Source organism: Sinohyriopsis cumingii, chromosome 2 (assembly GCF_028554795.1).
Source record: "Sinohyriopsis cumingii isolate HCF-2022 chromosome 2, ASM2855479v2, whole genome shotgun sequence".
In the NCBI taxonomy this organism is placed as follows: Eukaryota; Metazoa; Mollusca; class Bivalvia; order Unionida; family Unionidae; genus Sinohyriopsis; species Sinohyriopsis cumingii.
In genome coordinates, this window is record NC_142962.1 from 168,495,861 (window position 1) to 168,515,135 (window position 19,275).

General features: G+C 34.6%; 1 protein-coding gene across 4 annotated transcripts in view; it reads right to left on the reverse strand.

Moving 5' to 3' along the window:
* LOC149806269 (solute carrier family 38 member 10-like) overlaps positions 1-19,275 on the reverse strand; it is a 102,120-nt gene that overhangs the window by 44,483 nt on the left and 38,362 nt on the right. For all 4 annotated transcript variants that reach the window (XM_089951218.1, XM_089951216.1, XM_089951219.1 and 1 more), the window contains one exon: positions 3,054-3,171. In XM_089951218.1, the coding sequence (XP_089807344.1) occupies positions 3,054-3,171 (118 nt within the window). The remainder of the gene's footprint in view (positions 1-3,053; positions 3,172-19,275) is intronic.

The following is a 19,275-nucleotide window of genomic DNA, read 5'->3' on the forward strand; positions in this document are numbered from 1 at the left end:
TAAATGATCAATAAATGTCAAGTTACTGGATAACATAAATGATCAATAAATGTTAAGTTACTGGATAACATAAATGATCAATAAATGTTAAGTTACTGGATAATATAAATGATCAATAAATGTTAAGTTACTGGATAATATAAATGATCAATAAATGTTAAGTTACTGGATAACATAACTGATCAATAAATGGTTAAGTTACTGGATAACATAAATGATCAATAAATGTTAAGTTACTGGATAATATAAATGATCAATAAATGGTTAAGTTACTGGATAACATAAATGATAAACAACTGTCATTTATTCAGCTTAATACAACTAAAGTATCTCCTTCTAAAATGTATAATATGTCATCTGATGTGCAATTGAAATCATAGCATGTTGTAAAATAACTATTTAGAACTGATAACATTTTATGAGATGTGACGATAACGCTATACAGCAGAATTCTATGGACAGTTATGGGCAGAAAATGGTCTGATAAGAGAATACTTGTACTGACTAGAATCCATACTTGAGAATACCTGTAAAGACTAGGATCCATACTTGTGAATACTTGTAAAGACTAGAATCCATACTTTAGAATACTTGTACTGACTAGAATCCATACTTGAGAATACTTGTACTGACTAGAATCCATACTTGAGAATACTTGTACTGACTAGAATCCATACTTGAGAATACTTGTAAAGACTGGATTCCATACTTAAGAATACTTGTATATACTGGATTCCTTACTTGAGAATACATGTACTGACTAGAATCCATACTTGTGAATACTTGTATAGACTAGAATCCATACTTGAGAATACTTGAATAGACTAGAATCCATACTTGAGAATACTTGTATAGACTAGAATCCATACTTGAGAATACCTGTATAGACTGGATTCCATACTTGAGAATACTTGTATAGACTGGATTCCATACTTGAGAATACTTGTATAGACTAGAATCCATACTTGAGAATACTTGTACTGACTAGAATCCATACTTTAGAATACTTGTATAGACTGGATTCCATACTTGAGAATACTTGTATAGACTAGAATCCATACCTTAGAATACTTGTATAGACTAGAATCCATACTTTAGAATACTTGTATAGACTGGATTCCATACTTGAGAATACTTGTATAGACTGGATTCCATACTTGAGAATACTTGTACTGACTAGAATCCATACTTTAGAATACTTGTATAGACTGGATTCCATACTTGAGAATACTTGTAAAGACTGGATTCCATACTTGAGAATACCTGTATATACTAGAATCCATACTTTAGAATACTTGTATAGACTGGATTCCATACTTGAGAATACTTGTATAGACTGGATTCCATACTTGAGAATACTTGTACTGACTAGAATCCATACTTTAGAATACCTGTATAGACTAGAATCCATACTTGAGAATACTTGTACTGACTAGAATCCATACTTGAGAATACTTGTACTGACTAGAATCCATACTTGAGAATACTTGTATAGACTGGATTCCATACTTAAGAATACTTGTATATACTGGATTCCATACTTGAGAATACTTGTACTGACCAGAATCCATACTTGAGAATACTTGTATAGCCTAGAATCCATACTTGAGAATACTTGTACTCACTAGAATCCATAATTGAGAATACTTGTACTGACTAGAATCCATACTTGAGAATACTTGTACTGACTAGAATCCATACTTGAGAATACTTGTACTGACTAGAATCCATAATTGAGAATACTTGTACTGACTAGAATCCATACTTGAGAATACTTGTATAGACTGGATTCCATACTTAAGAATACTTGTATAGACTGGATTCCATACTTGAGAATACTTGTATAGACTAGAATCCATACTTGAGAATACTTGTACTGACTAGAATCCATACTTGAGAATACTTGTAAAGACTGGATTCCATACTTAAGAATACTTGTATATACTGGATTCCATACTTGAGAATACATGTACTGACTAGAATCCATACTTTAGAATAATTGTATAGACTAGAATCCATACTTTAGAATACTTGTATAGACTGGATTCCATACTTGAAAATACTTGTATAGACTGGATTCCATACTTGAGAATACTTGTACTGACTAGAATCCATACTTTAGAATACTTGTATAGACTAGAATCCATACTTGAGAATACTTGTACTGACTAGAATCCATACTTGAGAATACTTGTACTGACTAGAATCCATACTTGAGAATACTTGTATAGACTGGATTCCATACTTTATAAGACAATTTTTCAAGTACACATGATTTTCATAAATTAAAAAAGAAAAGCATTACAGAAAATATTATCCACATCAAACAGCAACATAGCTGTATGCTATGTGTTTCAATAAATACTAAAAGACAATACTGGTTAATTCCAATATGCTGTACTTAAAAACTGTGCAAAAGTTTACAAATTTAAACTTCAAATCTTGTACACTGATTTTACAACAAATTCCCACGACCTGTATTAAGCATTCTTAATGTAGACTTATTAGATTGTTTGAGTTGTTTGACTACTATATACTTCTGGATTTCCTGACATCAATCTCATGCACTTTCTAATGCTACGAGTATGTTACATATCCATTCTCTGACACCAATTTCATGGTAAATTTATTCAGAGACAACAGAACTGAATGAATGAATTGGTTAAATCAATTGCTAAGATTTTGAAATTACATTTTTATAAAAAGAATATCAGCCAAGATACAATTCACTACTGTCTTTATTATTTCTCTTTAACCAGAAATTCCTCCCATGGTCTTACTGACATTACGTCTCACAATGAATTAGTGATAGGCTACCATGCCTGTGGGTGACCCCACACCCACCCACCTACTCTCCAGTAGATATACGGTCTTGTTGACAGCCTTGCATATTGAATTACAGATAGGTTGCCGAACCTCCACCCCCTCTACACATGGTCTTACTGACCCACCCTCGCACAATGAATTAGAATATACTGACATGGGTGAGTACACTCCCCTGCACATTCTAGAATTGGGAATGACATTCAGTACCATGGTTTTAAGTACATTACCATTTGGAAACAGAATAGCTAAAAGCATGGATACAAGAACGATGGAAACTGAGATAATCTGGAAGTGAAGTTCAGGCATCTGGCCATCCCCTGGCATATCTTCACTAGCCTTTGGTTTCTGCAAAATACAGAATTGTATATGATGATTATTTAATAAATTTTGTATAAAATGAGCACTAAGCATGCTCAGAGTGATTTATTTTATAAAAGCATCCATAAAAAGCCAACTCCTTTTTTACTGTAATAAATCTGGACTTCAAAGACAATTCTTTATACTTGTTATGTATCATGACACAAAGACATAATTCTTTATACTTGTTATGTATCATGTCACAAAGATATAATTCTTTATACTTGTTATGTATCATGTCACAAAGACATAATTCTTTATACTTGTTATGTATCATGACACAAAGATATAATTCTTTATACTTGTTATGTATCATGACACAAAGACATAATTCTTTATACTTGTTATGTATCATGACATAAAGACATAATTCTCTATACGTGTTATGTATCATGACACAAATACATAATTCTTTATACTTGTTATGTATCATGACATAAAGACATAATTCTCTATACGTGTTATGTATCATGACACAAATACATAATTCTTTATACTTGTTATGTATCATTACACAAAGACATAATTCTTTATACGTGTTATGTATCATGACACAAATACATAATTCTTTATACTTCTTAGGTATCATGACATAAAGACATAATTCTTTATACATGTTATGTATCATGACACAAATACATAATTCTTTATACTTGTTATGTATCATGACATAAAGACATAATTCTTTATACTTGTTATGTATCATCACATAAGATGTTAAATATTAATATGAAATGTCATAATGATATCAGACAAGTCAGAATGCTATATTCACAGGACTTATTCAGTAGCCATCTTATTATGAAGTAAATCACTCAAAATAAAAAATTCAAGGCCAAGTTCTGAGTCATTAGACATTAGCTACTACTGTAAACCCTAAGAGTTCCATGTCATCAGTCTTAGATACTATTGTAAACCCTGTCATCAGTCTTAGATACTATTGTAAACCCTAAGAGTTCCATGTCATCAGTCTTAGATACTATTGTAAACCCTAAGTTCCATGTCATCAGTCTTAGATACTATTGTAAACCCTAAGAGTTCCATGTCATCAGTCTTAGATACTACTGTAAACCCTAAGAGTTCCATGTTATCAGTCTTAGATACTATTGTAAACCCTAAGAGTTCCATGTCACCAGTCTTAGATATTATTGTAAACCCTAACAGTTCTGTGTCATCAGTCTTAGATACTATTGTAAAATACAAAACCTCTTTCACTTGTCTTTAGCTACTACTGTAAACCATAAGAGTTCTGTGTCATCAGACCTTAGCTAGAATTGTAAAACAAGACTTGTGTGTCATCAGACCTTAGCTACAACTGTAAACAAAGAGTCCTGTGTCATCAGACTTTAGCTACAACTGTAAACAAAGAGTCCTGTGTCATCAGACTTTAGCTACAACTGTAAACAAAGAGTCCTGTGTCATCAGACTTTAGCTACAACTGTAAACAAAGAGTCCTGTGTCATCAGACCTTAGATACAACTGTAAACAAAAAGAGTTCTGTGTCATCAGACCTTAGCTAGAATTGTAAAACAAGACTTGTGTGTCATCAGACCTTAGCTACAACTGCAAACAAAGAGTCCTGTGTCATCAGAATTTAGCTACAACTGTAAACAAAGAGTCCTGTGTCATCAGACTTTAGCTACAACTGTAAACAAAGAGTCCTGTGTCATCAGACCTTAGATACAACTGTAAACAAAAAGAGTTCTGTGTCATCAGACTTTAGCTACAACCGTAAACAAAGAGTCCTGTGTCATCAGACTTTAGCTACAACTGTAAACAAAGAGTCCTGTGTCATCAGACTTTAGCTACAACTGTAAACAAAGAGTCCTGTGTCATCAGACCTTAGATACAACTGTAAACAAAAAGAGTCATGTGTCATCAGGCTTTAGCTACAACTGTAAACAAAGAGTCCTGTGTCATCAGACTTTAGCTACAACTGTAAACAAAGAGTCCTGTGTCATCAGACCTTAGCTACAACTGTAAACAAAGAGTCCTGTGTCATCAGACCTTAGATACAACTGTAAACAGTCCTGTGTCATCAGACCTTAGCTACAACTGTAAACAAAGAGTCCTGTGTCATCAGACCTTAGATACAACTGTAAACAGATACCTGTGTCATCTGACTTTAGCTACAACTGTAAACAAAAAGAGTCATGTGTCATCAGACCCTAGATACAACTGTAAACAAAGAGTCATATGTTATCAGACCTTAGATACAACTGTAAACAGAATCCGGTGTCATCAGACTTTAGCTACAACTGTAAACAAAGAGTCCTGTGTCATCAGACTTTAGCTACAACTGTAAATAAAAAGAGTAATGTGTCATCAGACTTGAGCTACTATTGCAAACCATAGGAGTCCTGTGTCATCAGACTTTAGCTACAACTGTAAACAAATAGTCCTGTGTCATCAGACTTGAGCTACTATTGCAAACCATAAGAGTCCTATGTGATCAGACTTTAGCTACAACTGTAAATAAACAGAGTCCTTTGTCATCAGACTTTAGCTACAACTGTAAACAAAGAGTCCTGTGTCATCAGACTTGAGCTACAACTGTAAACAAAAAGAAGTCCTGTGTCATCAGACTTTAGCTATAACTGTAAACAAAAAGAGTCCAGTGTCATCTGACTTTAGCTACAACTGTAAACAAAAAGAGTCCAGTGTCATCTGACTTTAGCTACAACTGTAAACAGAGTCCTGTGTCATCAGACTTTAGCTACAACTGTAAACAAAAAGAGTCCAGTGTCATCTGACTTTAGCTACAACTGTAAACAGAGTCCTGTGCCATCAGACTTTAGCTACAACTGTAAACAAAGAGTCCTGTGTCATCAGACTTTAGCTACAACTGTAAACAAAAAGAGTCCAGTGTCATCTGACTTTAGCTACAACTGTAAACAAAGAGTCCTGTGTCATCAGACTTTAGCTACAACTGTAAACAAAGAGTCCTGTGTCATCTGACTTTAGCTACAACTGTAAACAAAAAGAAGTCCTGTGTCATCAGACTTTAGCTATAACTGTCAACAAAAAGAGTCCTGCAAACCATACGAGTTCTGAGTCATCAGACTTGAGTTTCAATAGTAAACTGTAAGAATCTTGTGTCATTAGACTTTAATCTAGAATTGTAAACCATGAGTTTCATGTAAACAGACTTTAGCTGCAATTGTATTAGATAGAGATGGCTATAACACTGTGCTGGAAGTCATAAAAGTGTGTTCAAAGTGATCTTGCTTTATGCTGTGGTACAAATATTGAGAATATTGATGGATTGGAGTGTTTAGGTAATACGAATTTACTTAAGATCTGATGAAAGAACACACTCCAGAAAAATTGTTCTTCATGGACATTTTTGCTGCATGTATTGTAAACACACTGCCCAGAATAACTTCTATAGTATTTTTCCACAATATGTCCTTAGAAAATTATTTATGTCAACAACTGAAAGTTTACTGGAGGAATTTTGTGATTCTTTTCTTTTAAGTCCTTGCTACTATTTTCAAGTATTAGTGGGACAATTACATTTAGACCTATCATTTACCTACATTTGAGTTACCTCCTTGACATGCAAAATATTTACCTGAAAGACCAGGATTGATATTTTATTAATTTTAGAAACACCATAAAGTGAACTATATTCATAACAGAGAATGGACACCATGCCATAGGACACTGACTAAATTCCATGTCAAAAGAGAAGTCGACTAAGATAATAGGATACATAACCATATTCATGTTATATTAGGGTCAATGTTAGACTTTTAGTGAGTCACCATTGTATATAGCTGAAACCTCAGATGAAGTGTTTATAGGTACACAAATTCATATTCACAAAAACATTAATTCCATTATAACATTATAAAAAGACTCGTGATCATATTGAGCTTGGTAAAGTTATGTCATCTTCAAAACACTTGATATTAACAAACCAATACAAACCGACACATTTCCATTATCTTCAAAACACTTGATATTAACAACCCAATACAAACTGACACATTTCCATTATCTTCAAAACACATGATATTAACAACCCAATACAAACCAACACATTTCCATCATCTTCAAAACACCTGATATTAACAACCCAATACAAACCGACACATTTCCATTATCTTCAAAACACTTGATATTAACAACCCAATACAAACCAACACATTTCCATTATCTTCAAAACCCTTGATATTAACAACCCAATACAAACCGACACATTTCCAATATCTTCAAAACACTTGATATTAACAACCCAATACAAACCGACACATTTCCATTATCTTCAAAACACTTGATATTAACAACCCAATACAAACCAACACATTTCCATTATCTTCAAAACACTTGATATTAACAACCCAATACAAACCGACACATTTCCATTATCTTCAAAACCCTTGATATTAACAACCCAATACAAACCGACACATTTCCATTATCTTCGAAACATTTGAAATCAACAACCCAATACAAACCGACACATTTCCATCATCTTCAAAACACTTGATATTAACAACCCAATACAAACCGACACATTTCCATTATCTTCGAAACACTTGATATTAACAACCCAATACAAACCGACACATTTCCATTATCTTCAAAACACTTGATATTAACAACCCAATACAAACTGACACATTTCCATTATCTTCAAAACACTGGATATTAACAACCCAATACAAACCGACACATTTCCATTATCTTCAAAACACTTGATATTAACAACCCAATACAAACCGACACATTTCCATTATCTTCAAAACACTTGATATTAACAACCCAATACAAACTGACACATTTCCATTATCTTCAAAACACTTGATATTAACAACCCAATACAAACCGACACATTTCCATTATCTTCAAAACCCATGATATTAACAACCCAATACAAACAATACAAACCGACACATTTCCATTATCTTCAAAACACTTGATATTAACAACCCAATACAAACCGACACATTTCCATTATCTTCAAAACACTTGATATTAACAATCCAATGAAAACCAGTACATTTCCATCATCTTCAAAACACTTGATATTAACAACCCAATACAAACCGACACATTTCCATTATCTTCAAAACCCTTGATATTAACAACCCAATACAAACCGACACATTTCCATTATCTTCAAAACACTTGATATTAACAACCCAATACAAACCGACACATTTCCACTATCTTCAGAACACTTGATATTAACCACCCAATGAAAACCAGTACATTTCTATCTTCAAAACCCTTGATATTAAGAACCCATTACAAACCAGCATATTTTTTCATCTTCAAAATCCCTGATACATGTATTAAGATTCTACTGAAAACCAGAATACTGTTGTCATCTTCAAAACACTTGATATTAACAACCCAATGAAAACCAGTACATTTCCATCATCTTCAAAACACTTGATATTAACAACCCAATACAAACCAGCACATTTGCGTCATCTTCAAAACCCCTGATATTAAGGAACCAATGAAAACCAGCACATTTTTGTCATCTTCAAAACCCTTGATATTAACAACCCAATGAAAACCAGCAAGTTTTGTCATCTTCAAAACCTAAAATTAACAACCCAATGAAAACCAAGATATTTTTTACATCTTCAAAACCCGATATTAACAACCCAATGAAGACCTGCATATTTTCGTCATCTTCAAAACACTTGATATTAACAACCCAATACAAACTAGGACAATTCCAACATCTTCAAAACACTTGGTATTAAGAACCCATACAAACCAGCACATTTTTATAACCACTGTATACCTAAATTAGTGGAAGTCTGCTATTTCATTGGTACAAGTTGACTTGATTTTTTAAGGGAACTTTCAAGCAAAATTTAACTAATTTTTTTCAGCATCAATGTTCTAATGCCATTATTTAATCACTTCAGTGCCATAGTGTTTGAATGCCCTTATTTAAATACTTTGGCACCACAGTGTTTTAATATAATTATTTAATCACTTAAGCACATACTTTTCTAATGCCATTATTTAATCACTTTAACACCATAATGTTCTAATACCATTATTTAATCACTTCAACACCACAGTACTCTAATATCACTATTTAATCACCTCAACACCATAATTATCTAATGCCATTATTTAATCACTTTGGCACCATAGTGTTCTAATGTCTTTATTTAATCACTCTGGCACCATAGTGTTCTAATGCTGTTATTTAATCACTTCAGAACCAGTGTTCTAAAGCTATTATTTAATTGATTTGGCACCAAAGTGGTCTAATGCCATTATTTAATCACTCTGGCACCACCATGTTCTAATGCCATTATTAAATAACTTCAGAACCATAGTGTTCTAAAGCCATTATTTAATTGCTTAGGCACCACAGTGTTCTAATGCCATTATTGAATTGTTTTGGTACCATAGTGTTCTAAAGCCATTATTTAATCACTTTGGTACCACAGTGTTCTAATGCCATTATTTAATCACTTTGGTAACATGTGTTCTAAAGCCATTATTTAATCACTTTGGTACCATAGTGTTCTAATGTCATTATTTAATCACTTTGGTACCATAGTGTTCTAATACCATTATTTAATAACTTTGGTACCATAGTGTTCTAATGCCATTATTTAATCACTTTGGTACCAAAGTGTTCTAATGCCATTATTTAATTGTTTTGGCACCACAGTGTTCTAATGCCATTTTTTAATTGCTTTGGTACCACAGTCTTCTAATGTCATTATTTAATCACTTTGGTACCATAGTGTTCGAATGCCATTATTTAATCACTTTGGTACCACAGTGTTCTAATGCCATTATTTAATTGCTTTGGTACCACAGTGTTCTAATGCCATTATTTAATTGCTTTGGCACCAGTGTTCTAATGCCATTATTTAATTGCTTTGGCACCACAGTGTTCTAATGCCATTATTTAATTGCTTTGGTACCACAGTGTTCTGAAGCCATTATTTAATCACTTAGGCACCACAGTGTTCTAAAGCCATTATTTAATTGCTCTGGCACCACAGTGTTATAATGCCATTATTTAATCACTTCAGCATCAATGTGACATAAGGTCATAATTTAAACCCTCATTATCATGGCCTATGATTGTTACAGTATATCCCATCAATCAGCACCAGTCTCCTTTGGTCTTTATGTCATCAATGTAGGTACACCATTGTTGTATATGATCATTTTGTGTTCCTTTCAGTACCACAGTGACCTGTCACCATTACATTTAATCATTTTAACACTACCATGACTTATGGCCATTATTTAACTTTATCAGCATCACAGTGAGAATCATAACATATTTTCAATACCACTGTGGCTTATGGCCAGTATGAAATTCTTTCAGCAAATAGGCCTATATTTTATTATTTTTTTATTTTATTAAAAAAAAAAACTAATTTGGCTGGCAAGACACAGACCATACATGAATGTTACAGCTATATCTTGCCAGAAATAACACTTGATATTAATGTGACCAGAAAAGAAAGAACCAACAGGCAAATATGAGATGCCAAATATGATGAAAAGATTATACATGTGAAAATGTGACATAATTTAAATTTAAAATACAAAAAAGTAGAAGTAAAAAGGTTGACCCATCATCTCTAGCAAGCACTGCAATATCACACAGGTCAAGCAGCTATAAGATTGGAAGCAGCACTTGTTATGTGAATAATTTTGCCAAAATTCATACTTTTTAAAGGTAAATAAGGTGAAATTTTCTTGTGCTGCAGTTGTTCATGCAATATGATACACAGAGGATGCCAATATCGTGTAGTTCTTCATGCAATATGACACATTGAGGATGCTCCTGTGGTGTAGTTGTTCATGCAATATAATACATAGAGGATGCCAATGTGGTATAGTTGTTCATGCAATATGACACATAGAGGATGCCAATGTGGTATAGTTGTTCATGCAATATGACACATAGAGGATGCCAATGTGGTATAGTTATTCATGCAATATGACACATAGAGGATGCCAATGTGGTGTAGTTGTTCATGCAATATGACACATAGAGGATGCCAATGTGGTGTAGTTATTCATGCAATATGACACATAGAGGATGCCAATGTGGTATAGTTATTCATGCAATATGACACATAGAGGATGCCAATGTGGTGTAGTTATTCATGCAATATGACACATAGAGGATGCCAATGTGGTGTAGTTATTCATGCAATATGACACATAGAGGATGCTCCTGTGGTGTAGTTGTTCATTCAATATAATACATAGAGGATGCCAATGTGGTGTAGTTGTTCATGCAATATGACACATAGAGGATGCCAATGTGGTGTAGTTATTCATGCAATATGACACATTGAGGATGCTCCTGTGGTGTAGTTGTTCATTCAATATAATACATAGAGGACGCCAATGTGGTGTAGTTGTTCATGCAATATGACACATTGAGGATGCTCCTGTGGTGTAGTTGTTCATTCAATACAATACACAGAGGATGCAAATGTGGTGTAGTGTTCATGCAATATGATACATAGAGGATACCAGTGTGGTATAGTTGTTCATAGAACATGACACATAGAGGATGCCAATGTGGTGTAGTTGTTCATGCAATATGACATTGAGGATGCTCCTGTGGTGTAGTTGTTCATTCAATATAATACATAGAGGATGCCAATGTGGTGTAGTTGTTCATGCAATATGATACATAGAGGATGCCAATGTGGTATAGTTGTTCATGCAATATAATACATAGAGGATGCCAATGTGGTACAGTTGTTCATACAATATGATACATAGAGGATGCCAATGTGGTGTAGTTGTTCATGCAATATAATACATAGAGGATGCTCCTGTGGTGTAGTTGTTCATTCAATATAATACATAGAGGATGCCAATGTGGTGTAGTTGTTCATGCAATATGATACATAGAGGATGCCAATGTGGTGTAGTTGTTCATACAATATGACACATAGAGGATGCCAATGTGGTATAGTTGTTCATGCAATATGACACATAGAGGATGCCAATGTGGTATAGTTGTTCATGCAATATGACACATAGAGGATGCCAATGTGGTATAGTTATTCATGCAATATGACACATAGAGGATGCCAATGTGGTATAGTTATTCATGCAATATAATACATAGAGGACGCCAATGTGGTGTAGTTGTTCATGCAATATGACACATTGAGGATGCTCCTGTGGTGTAGTTGTTCATTCAATACAATACAGAGAGGATGCCAATGTGGTGTAGTGTTCATGCAATATGATACATAGAGGATACCAGTGTGGTATAGTTGTTCATAGAACATGACACATAGAGGATGCCAATGTGGTGTAGTTGTTCATGCAATATGACATTGAGGATGCTCCTGTGGTGTAGTTGTTCATTCAATATAATACATAGAGGATGCCAATGTGGTATAGTTGTTCATGCAATATAATACATAGAGGATGCCAATGTGGTATAGTTGTTCATGCAATATGACACATAGAGGATGCCAATGTGGTATAGTTGTTCATGCAATATGACACATAGAGGATGCCACTGTGGTGTAGTTGTTCATATAATATGATACATAAAGGATGCTCCTGTGGCGGTCAAAGACTGCTCTCTATGTATAATCATGTTAACACATTTATTTGTGATAACGATAAATAAATTTGGTCACTGTCTTAAATGTAGTAATCTTTGATGTTATCAAATTTTGAATGCAGATGCATCAAGATTGATACTATGCCATCATTACAAAAACAAGGTCACTATGATGATGTTTTCATGTTTAATATGCATATCTTTATGTTCATAAGTAAGCTCAGTTCCTTTGACAATTCATTCATTGAGTAATTATGATTTGTATCTCATTAAATTGTGCCCAGTGATACTCCATCATGATAGAACTTGGTCAATGTTACATTCTTTTACCCAAATAGTTTTGGGAACTTTGAAAAGACAAAGACTGATGAACTGCTCATTACAAACAATTATTGATGCAGAAATGTCCTATCACAATTCTTGTGAAAGGTATGAAACCTACTCTTGATGTTTGTACGAGTGCATTGATCAAAATAATAAAATTAACAAAAACTGAATAGAAACTGTCAGTCTGAAATAGCCAATACCTTCAGATCTCTTGTGAATAGTCACCAACACAAATGAACATGGATTTAATACAAAATGATTTATATTTGGGTGACTCAATCTGTCCTGGGCTGGAAGCAGAGAGTGGTAGCTGTAATATGTTTTACTGATTTTGAGACCTAAAGAAATAGCTAAATGAATATGCTCACATATGAAACAAGTACATGACCAGCTGATGCATACTGTATTCATAATGAGATATCAAGTGCTGCAGAAAATCCAGGCAAAAGCTGTTTTATATTGGGCACACAGTCACACAAGATCCAGGCAAAGCTGTTTTATATTGGGCACACAGTCACACAAGATCCATGCAAAGCTGTTTTATATTAGGCACACAGTCACACAAGATCCAGCAAAGCTGTTTTATATTGGGCACACAGTCACACAAGATCCAGGCAAAAGCTGTTTTGTATTGGGCACACAGTCACACATGATCCAGGCAAAAGCTGTTTTATATTGGGCACACAGTCACACAAGATCCAGGCAAAGCTATTTTATATTGGGCACAGTCACACAAAATCCAGGCAAAGCTGTTTTATATTGGGCACACAGTCACACAAGATCCAGGCAAAGCTGTTTTACATAGGGCACACAGTCACACAAGATCCAGGCAAAAGCTGGTTTATATTGGGCACACAGTCATAGAATATCCAAACATTTTCTGTTTTATATTGGGATTGCAGTCATAGAAGATTCAGGCAAAACATGTTTCATACTGGGCATAAAGTCAAGTCAAACAGACAGTAAATGGCATTTGGTATTACAGTTGACTCCCTAAAAAATTATCACAGACATTTAAGTTTAGGTTCAACACTCCTTTTAAGTAATTCATATGCAGTACACCAGTCTATAATCCTTTCAAATTGTTCATTTACAAGATAAACCAATGCACAGTCATTTCAAGTACTTCCTATACAAGAATACACCAATGCATTATCCTTTCAAGTCATCAATATACAAGGTGGGGCTTATTAAATCCCATAGCCCAATCTCCCACATTACTCCTTTTCAAAGCCGGACAAGTAAACTTTTAAAGTAACTAGTCCAAGACAAGTGTTGTTTTTTTCGTTTTTCAAAAAGTCAGGCATGTTCATATTTTGATACTTTAATCACTTAATCTACCTTTACCTTGCCATTAATGCCCTTGGGGCATATCTACCTTTACCTAGCCATTAATGCCCCTGGGGCATATCTACTTTTACCAAGCCATTAATGCCCTTGGGGCATACTAAACACTTGATATCACCCCTACCATGAGTATATTTACATCCTGCATCATACTAATAGTGGTCATTGATAGCTGTATGTACATTCTATTACTGCATTTGGAGCTAAGAGAACAACTCAAAACATATCAAACAAACAAAGCCTGTATGATTAATTAGCCGTGTTTCAAGCAGCTTTGTTGAACTGCATTTACTCAAACAAGATCCTCACAAATGTCTCACTCAGATTTTAATCCAACAAGTGTAATTAAATTAATGAAAGGAACTTCACTGATTTTAGTGCTGGTTTCCTGATTAAATGACAGTAATGTTTCTTTATGTTTTATACAGAGGATTAACATTCATGTGTGATAATGCATTTAAAGCAAAACAATTATGCTAATTAATGAGCTGTCTCTATTCGTATTTTAATGACAAAATGTATGTTGCGATCACTTCAGAATTGCAATGCAAACTGATATTAACTGTGGACAAAATCAGTTTCCTAAATTATTGTTGCAAGGACGGTAATAAGAAGATTCGTAAAAGGAAAATTCACATGAAAGTGGAGGGATAAAATGTTAGACTATTACTGAAATTTTCAGCCACATTGGGTTGATTGCTATCCATGGTTCTTAGTTATTCTCTTATAAGGAATACATTTTGTAGTTATTGTAAACAATATCCCAAACTGGCACAGGCTGGAAATTCAACCAGTGTATTAGTCAGTCACTATGTTTTCCCCATGAAAGGCAAAGCTTTGTGTATTATGGGAGGAAAGACTTGCAGGTTTTTCCCCAAAACCCTTAAGTTTTGCCAAAAGGATGACCATCCTGCCATTCAACAGCAGTATTTAGAGTTAAAAGCAAAGATGAGGGCATACAAGTAATCAAAGGATCCAGATGCATAAATTCTTGAAAGATTCTTGATGAAAAGTCCACCTTCTCTGAGTCTGTTATGCAAACAGCTACAAATCATGTTTGTTATAAGCCCATCCACTGTTGAGTGTGAATGAGGATTTAGTTCAAGGAACTTAATAAAGACTTCATTACGGAAATCAAGAAAGAAGAAGACTGTCCAAGTTCTAAAGAACATTTCAACAAATGGACTAGAACTTGAAGACTTCAAAACCGGACACAGCTATTAACTCTTGCCTTAGTAATGGTCTGGGTGGCAGCCATGACACATACATTTTTTTCAAATCCAGCAGCTAAAACATTATATATGAAGTAGTCAAATGTGCAGTATCACCCAATGTTTTGACAAATGTTCATTCTTTTAATAAATAAATTATGCTGTAAGTTATTTTGTTTATTATTTCGACAGATTTATGTTCATATGGCTTTAACTGCATATATCTCATCAAATCTTGAAAAGTGATTACACATTTGGGACATGTAAAAAGTAAGGTAGGGCAAGTGAATTTTCGGAAACCACTTGTGTTGATGTGCCTGTGATGTCTCATAAAGTGTTGATATGTCTGTGGTGCCCTGTATTGTGGAATTGTACTGACAGTCTTTTGTTGAAACTCAGAAATTCCAGCTCTGAATTCACTTTAAATCCCTGTGAATGTCTCTGTCCAAGAATCCTTTTTTATGAACATTCTGTATTTCCAGAGAAAAATCATGTGAATAATTTAAAGAAATAAATTCCAGTCAGCATGAACTACTGGACACGAAGAAAATACAAATTAATTCTGCTAGATCTTAAAGCACGAATAACAGACTTTCAGAAAAATATCAGTTATATAACAAACTAAGATGCCAAACAAAACCCAGGATAAGGATCAAAAAGATAATTGTTCTAGAAATAATCTTAGTTATAATTAGAAAGTCCCTCAACAAAATCACAATAAAACATGACAATCATCATGTAGCAGCTATAAAAAAAATAAAATGTCTTTGACTCAGCTTAAGATAATGATCCTCACTTTTAAAAAATGTAAAAGAAAAAAAACAGTTGTTAACAAAACTGTCCCTGATTTTGGACAAGGACAGTCACTAGGTATAATGTTTCATTACCCACAGCATATACTGAACAAAGAAAAAAAAAAAACCTAACCAACAAACAAAGCAAATTAAAAATACATAACAACAGTCCCTTCTAGTCATTCAGATACAAGGATACATCAGTGCATAGTCCCTTCAAGTCATTCAGGCACAAGGATACAACAATGCATTGTCCCTTCAAGCCATTCATATACAAAGATACATCAATGCATATTCGTTTCAAGTCATTCAGATACAAGGATACATCAATGCATAGTCCTTTCAAGTCGTTCAGGCACAAGGATACAACAATGCATTGTCCCTTCAAACCATTCATATACAAAGATACATCAATGCATATTCATTTCAAGTCATTCAGATACAAGGATACATTAATGCATAGTCCCTTCGAGTCATTCATATACAAGAATACACCAATGCATAGTCCCTTCAAGCCATTCATATACAAAGATACATCAATCACATTCATTTCAAGTCATTCAGATACAAGGATACACCAATGCATAGTCCCTTCAAGTCATTTAGGTACAAGGATACTCCAATGCATAGTCCCTTCTAGTCATTCAGATACAAGGATACCCCAATGCATAATCCATTCAAATTGTTCAGATACAAGGATACATCAATGCATAGCCCCTTCAAGCCATTCATAGACATGCATAGACCAATGCAAGGTCCTTTCAAATCATTCTGATACAAGGATACTCCAATGCATAGTCCCTTCTAGTCATTCAGATACAAGGATACACCAATGCATAATCCATTCAAATTGTTCAGATACAAGGATACATCAATGCATAGTCCCTTCAAGCCATTCATAGACATGTATAGACCAATGCATAGTCCTTTCAAGTCATTCTGATACAAGGATACACCAATGCATAATCCATTCAAATTGTTCAGATACAAGGATACACAATGCATAGTCCCCTCTAGTCATTCATATACAAGGATACACCAATGCATAATCCATTCAAATTGTTCAGATACAAGGATACATCAATGCATAGTCCCTTCTAGTCATTCATAGACATGTATAGACCAATGCGCAGAAGTTTCAAGTTATTCATAGACATATACAGACCAATGCATAGTCCTTTCAAGTCATTCTGATACAAGGATACACCAGCACAACTTTTCTGGTTGCTCTGATATAGTAACAGATGCACCTAGCAGAGTATACTGTATATCTAATAAACATTGTTAGTCTCAATTATATTGACTGGTATGCAAAAGAATGTTGTCCATAAGACTTCAATTTCATAGTGGGAATAATGAGTATACGATTGTCAGAAGAGGAGTGTAAGTATCTTGCTGGTGCGTACACATGGGTGAGGTCAGATAGGTATGTTGGACTGGAGTCCAACAGTGAAACGTAGCACAGAGAACAAATTTTGTGTTTGATTCTGGATCGAATGGATAGCCAGTATAGGGTACAGAGCAGTGGGGAGGTGTGCTCTGATCGTGCTACTCTAAGCATGATCCAAGCAGCTGTGTTTTGAACTTTTTAAAGTTTCTGGAGTAGATGCTGAGATGAACCAGACAGAATTGAGTTACAATAGTCCAGTCTTGAAAGTACTAATGAACACACAAGTGTTGAAGTGGCATCAACTGAAAGATACTTGCGAATGGAGCTGATGTGTCTCAGCTCAAGATATGCAGCCTTGCATATGTTCATGACATGTTGGTGCAATGTGAATCTACTGTCCAGAGTAACACCTAGGTTTCGTAGTGACTGTGTGAATTTAATGTTGGTGTTGCTGATATTTATTGTTTTAGGTAAAGGATGTGAATGAGAAAGTCTGTGTTGTGATCAGAATAGCCTCAGTTTTATCATCATTCATCTGCAGCTTGTTACATGTCATCTATGATTTCACATCAGAAATGCACCTCTCTCCACCTTGGAAGGTAGCATCAACTTCAGTTGGGTGGCTAGATTTGTATATTTGGGTGTCATCAGCGTACAATTGGTGAGATACTGGATGATGATCTATGACACTTTAGATCAGCTGAGTGTATAGAACGAAGAGGACAGGTCGAAGAACAGACCCCTGTGGAACAGCACAACATAGATCAACTGGGCTGGAGTGTATTCCATTTGCAGACACAATTTGTCTCCTGTTGACCAAGTAGGACTTGCTGGAGACGGTGAAGTAATGTATCTTGGTCTTTTGTGTCAAATGCTGCAGACAAATCAAGGAGTGTGAGGACTGTAATCTTTCCATTATCTAAAGCAGAGAGAACGTCATTAGCTACTTTTAGAAGAGTAGTATCAGTACTGTGGCAAGGGCGATATGCAAATTGTACATTGCTAAAAAGTCTGTTTGACTTCAGATGAGATACAAGCTGGGATTGAACAACCTTTTCTAAGATTTTGTATATGAATGGGAGATTAGAAACTGGGTGGTAGTTCTTTAAATCGTTATGGCTGAGTGTTAATTTCTTCAGCAAAGGCTTTACAATGGCAGTTTTGAAAAATGATGGGAATTCCCCGAATGAGAGAGAGGTATTAATAACATCAGTTAGTAAAGGCAATACTGGATCTAAGCACTCAAGCAGCAGTGATGTTGGAATTGGATCAAGTACACATGACTTTGGTGCACTCTTCATCACAATTGTATGTACTAAATCCATAGAGACAGGTTCAAATACTGCTAATGGTTGCCACTGAAATTCTGTATCCCAACCATATGGTGACGACGAGTCAGTTGAAATTGTGTTGTCAAGCTTATCTCTAATGGTTTGTACTTTGTCACGGAAGAAATTTGCAAACAGGTTC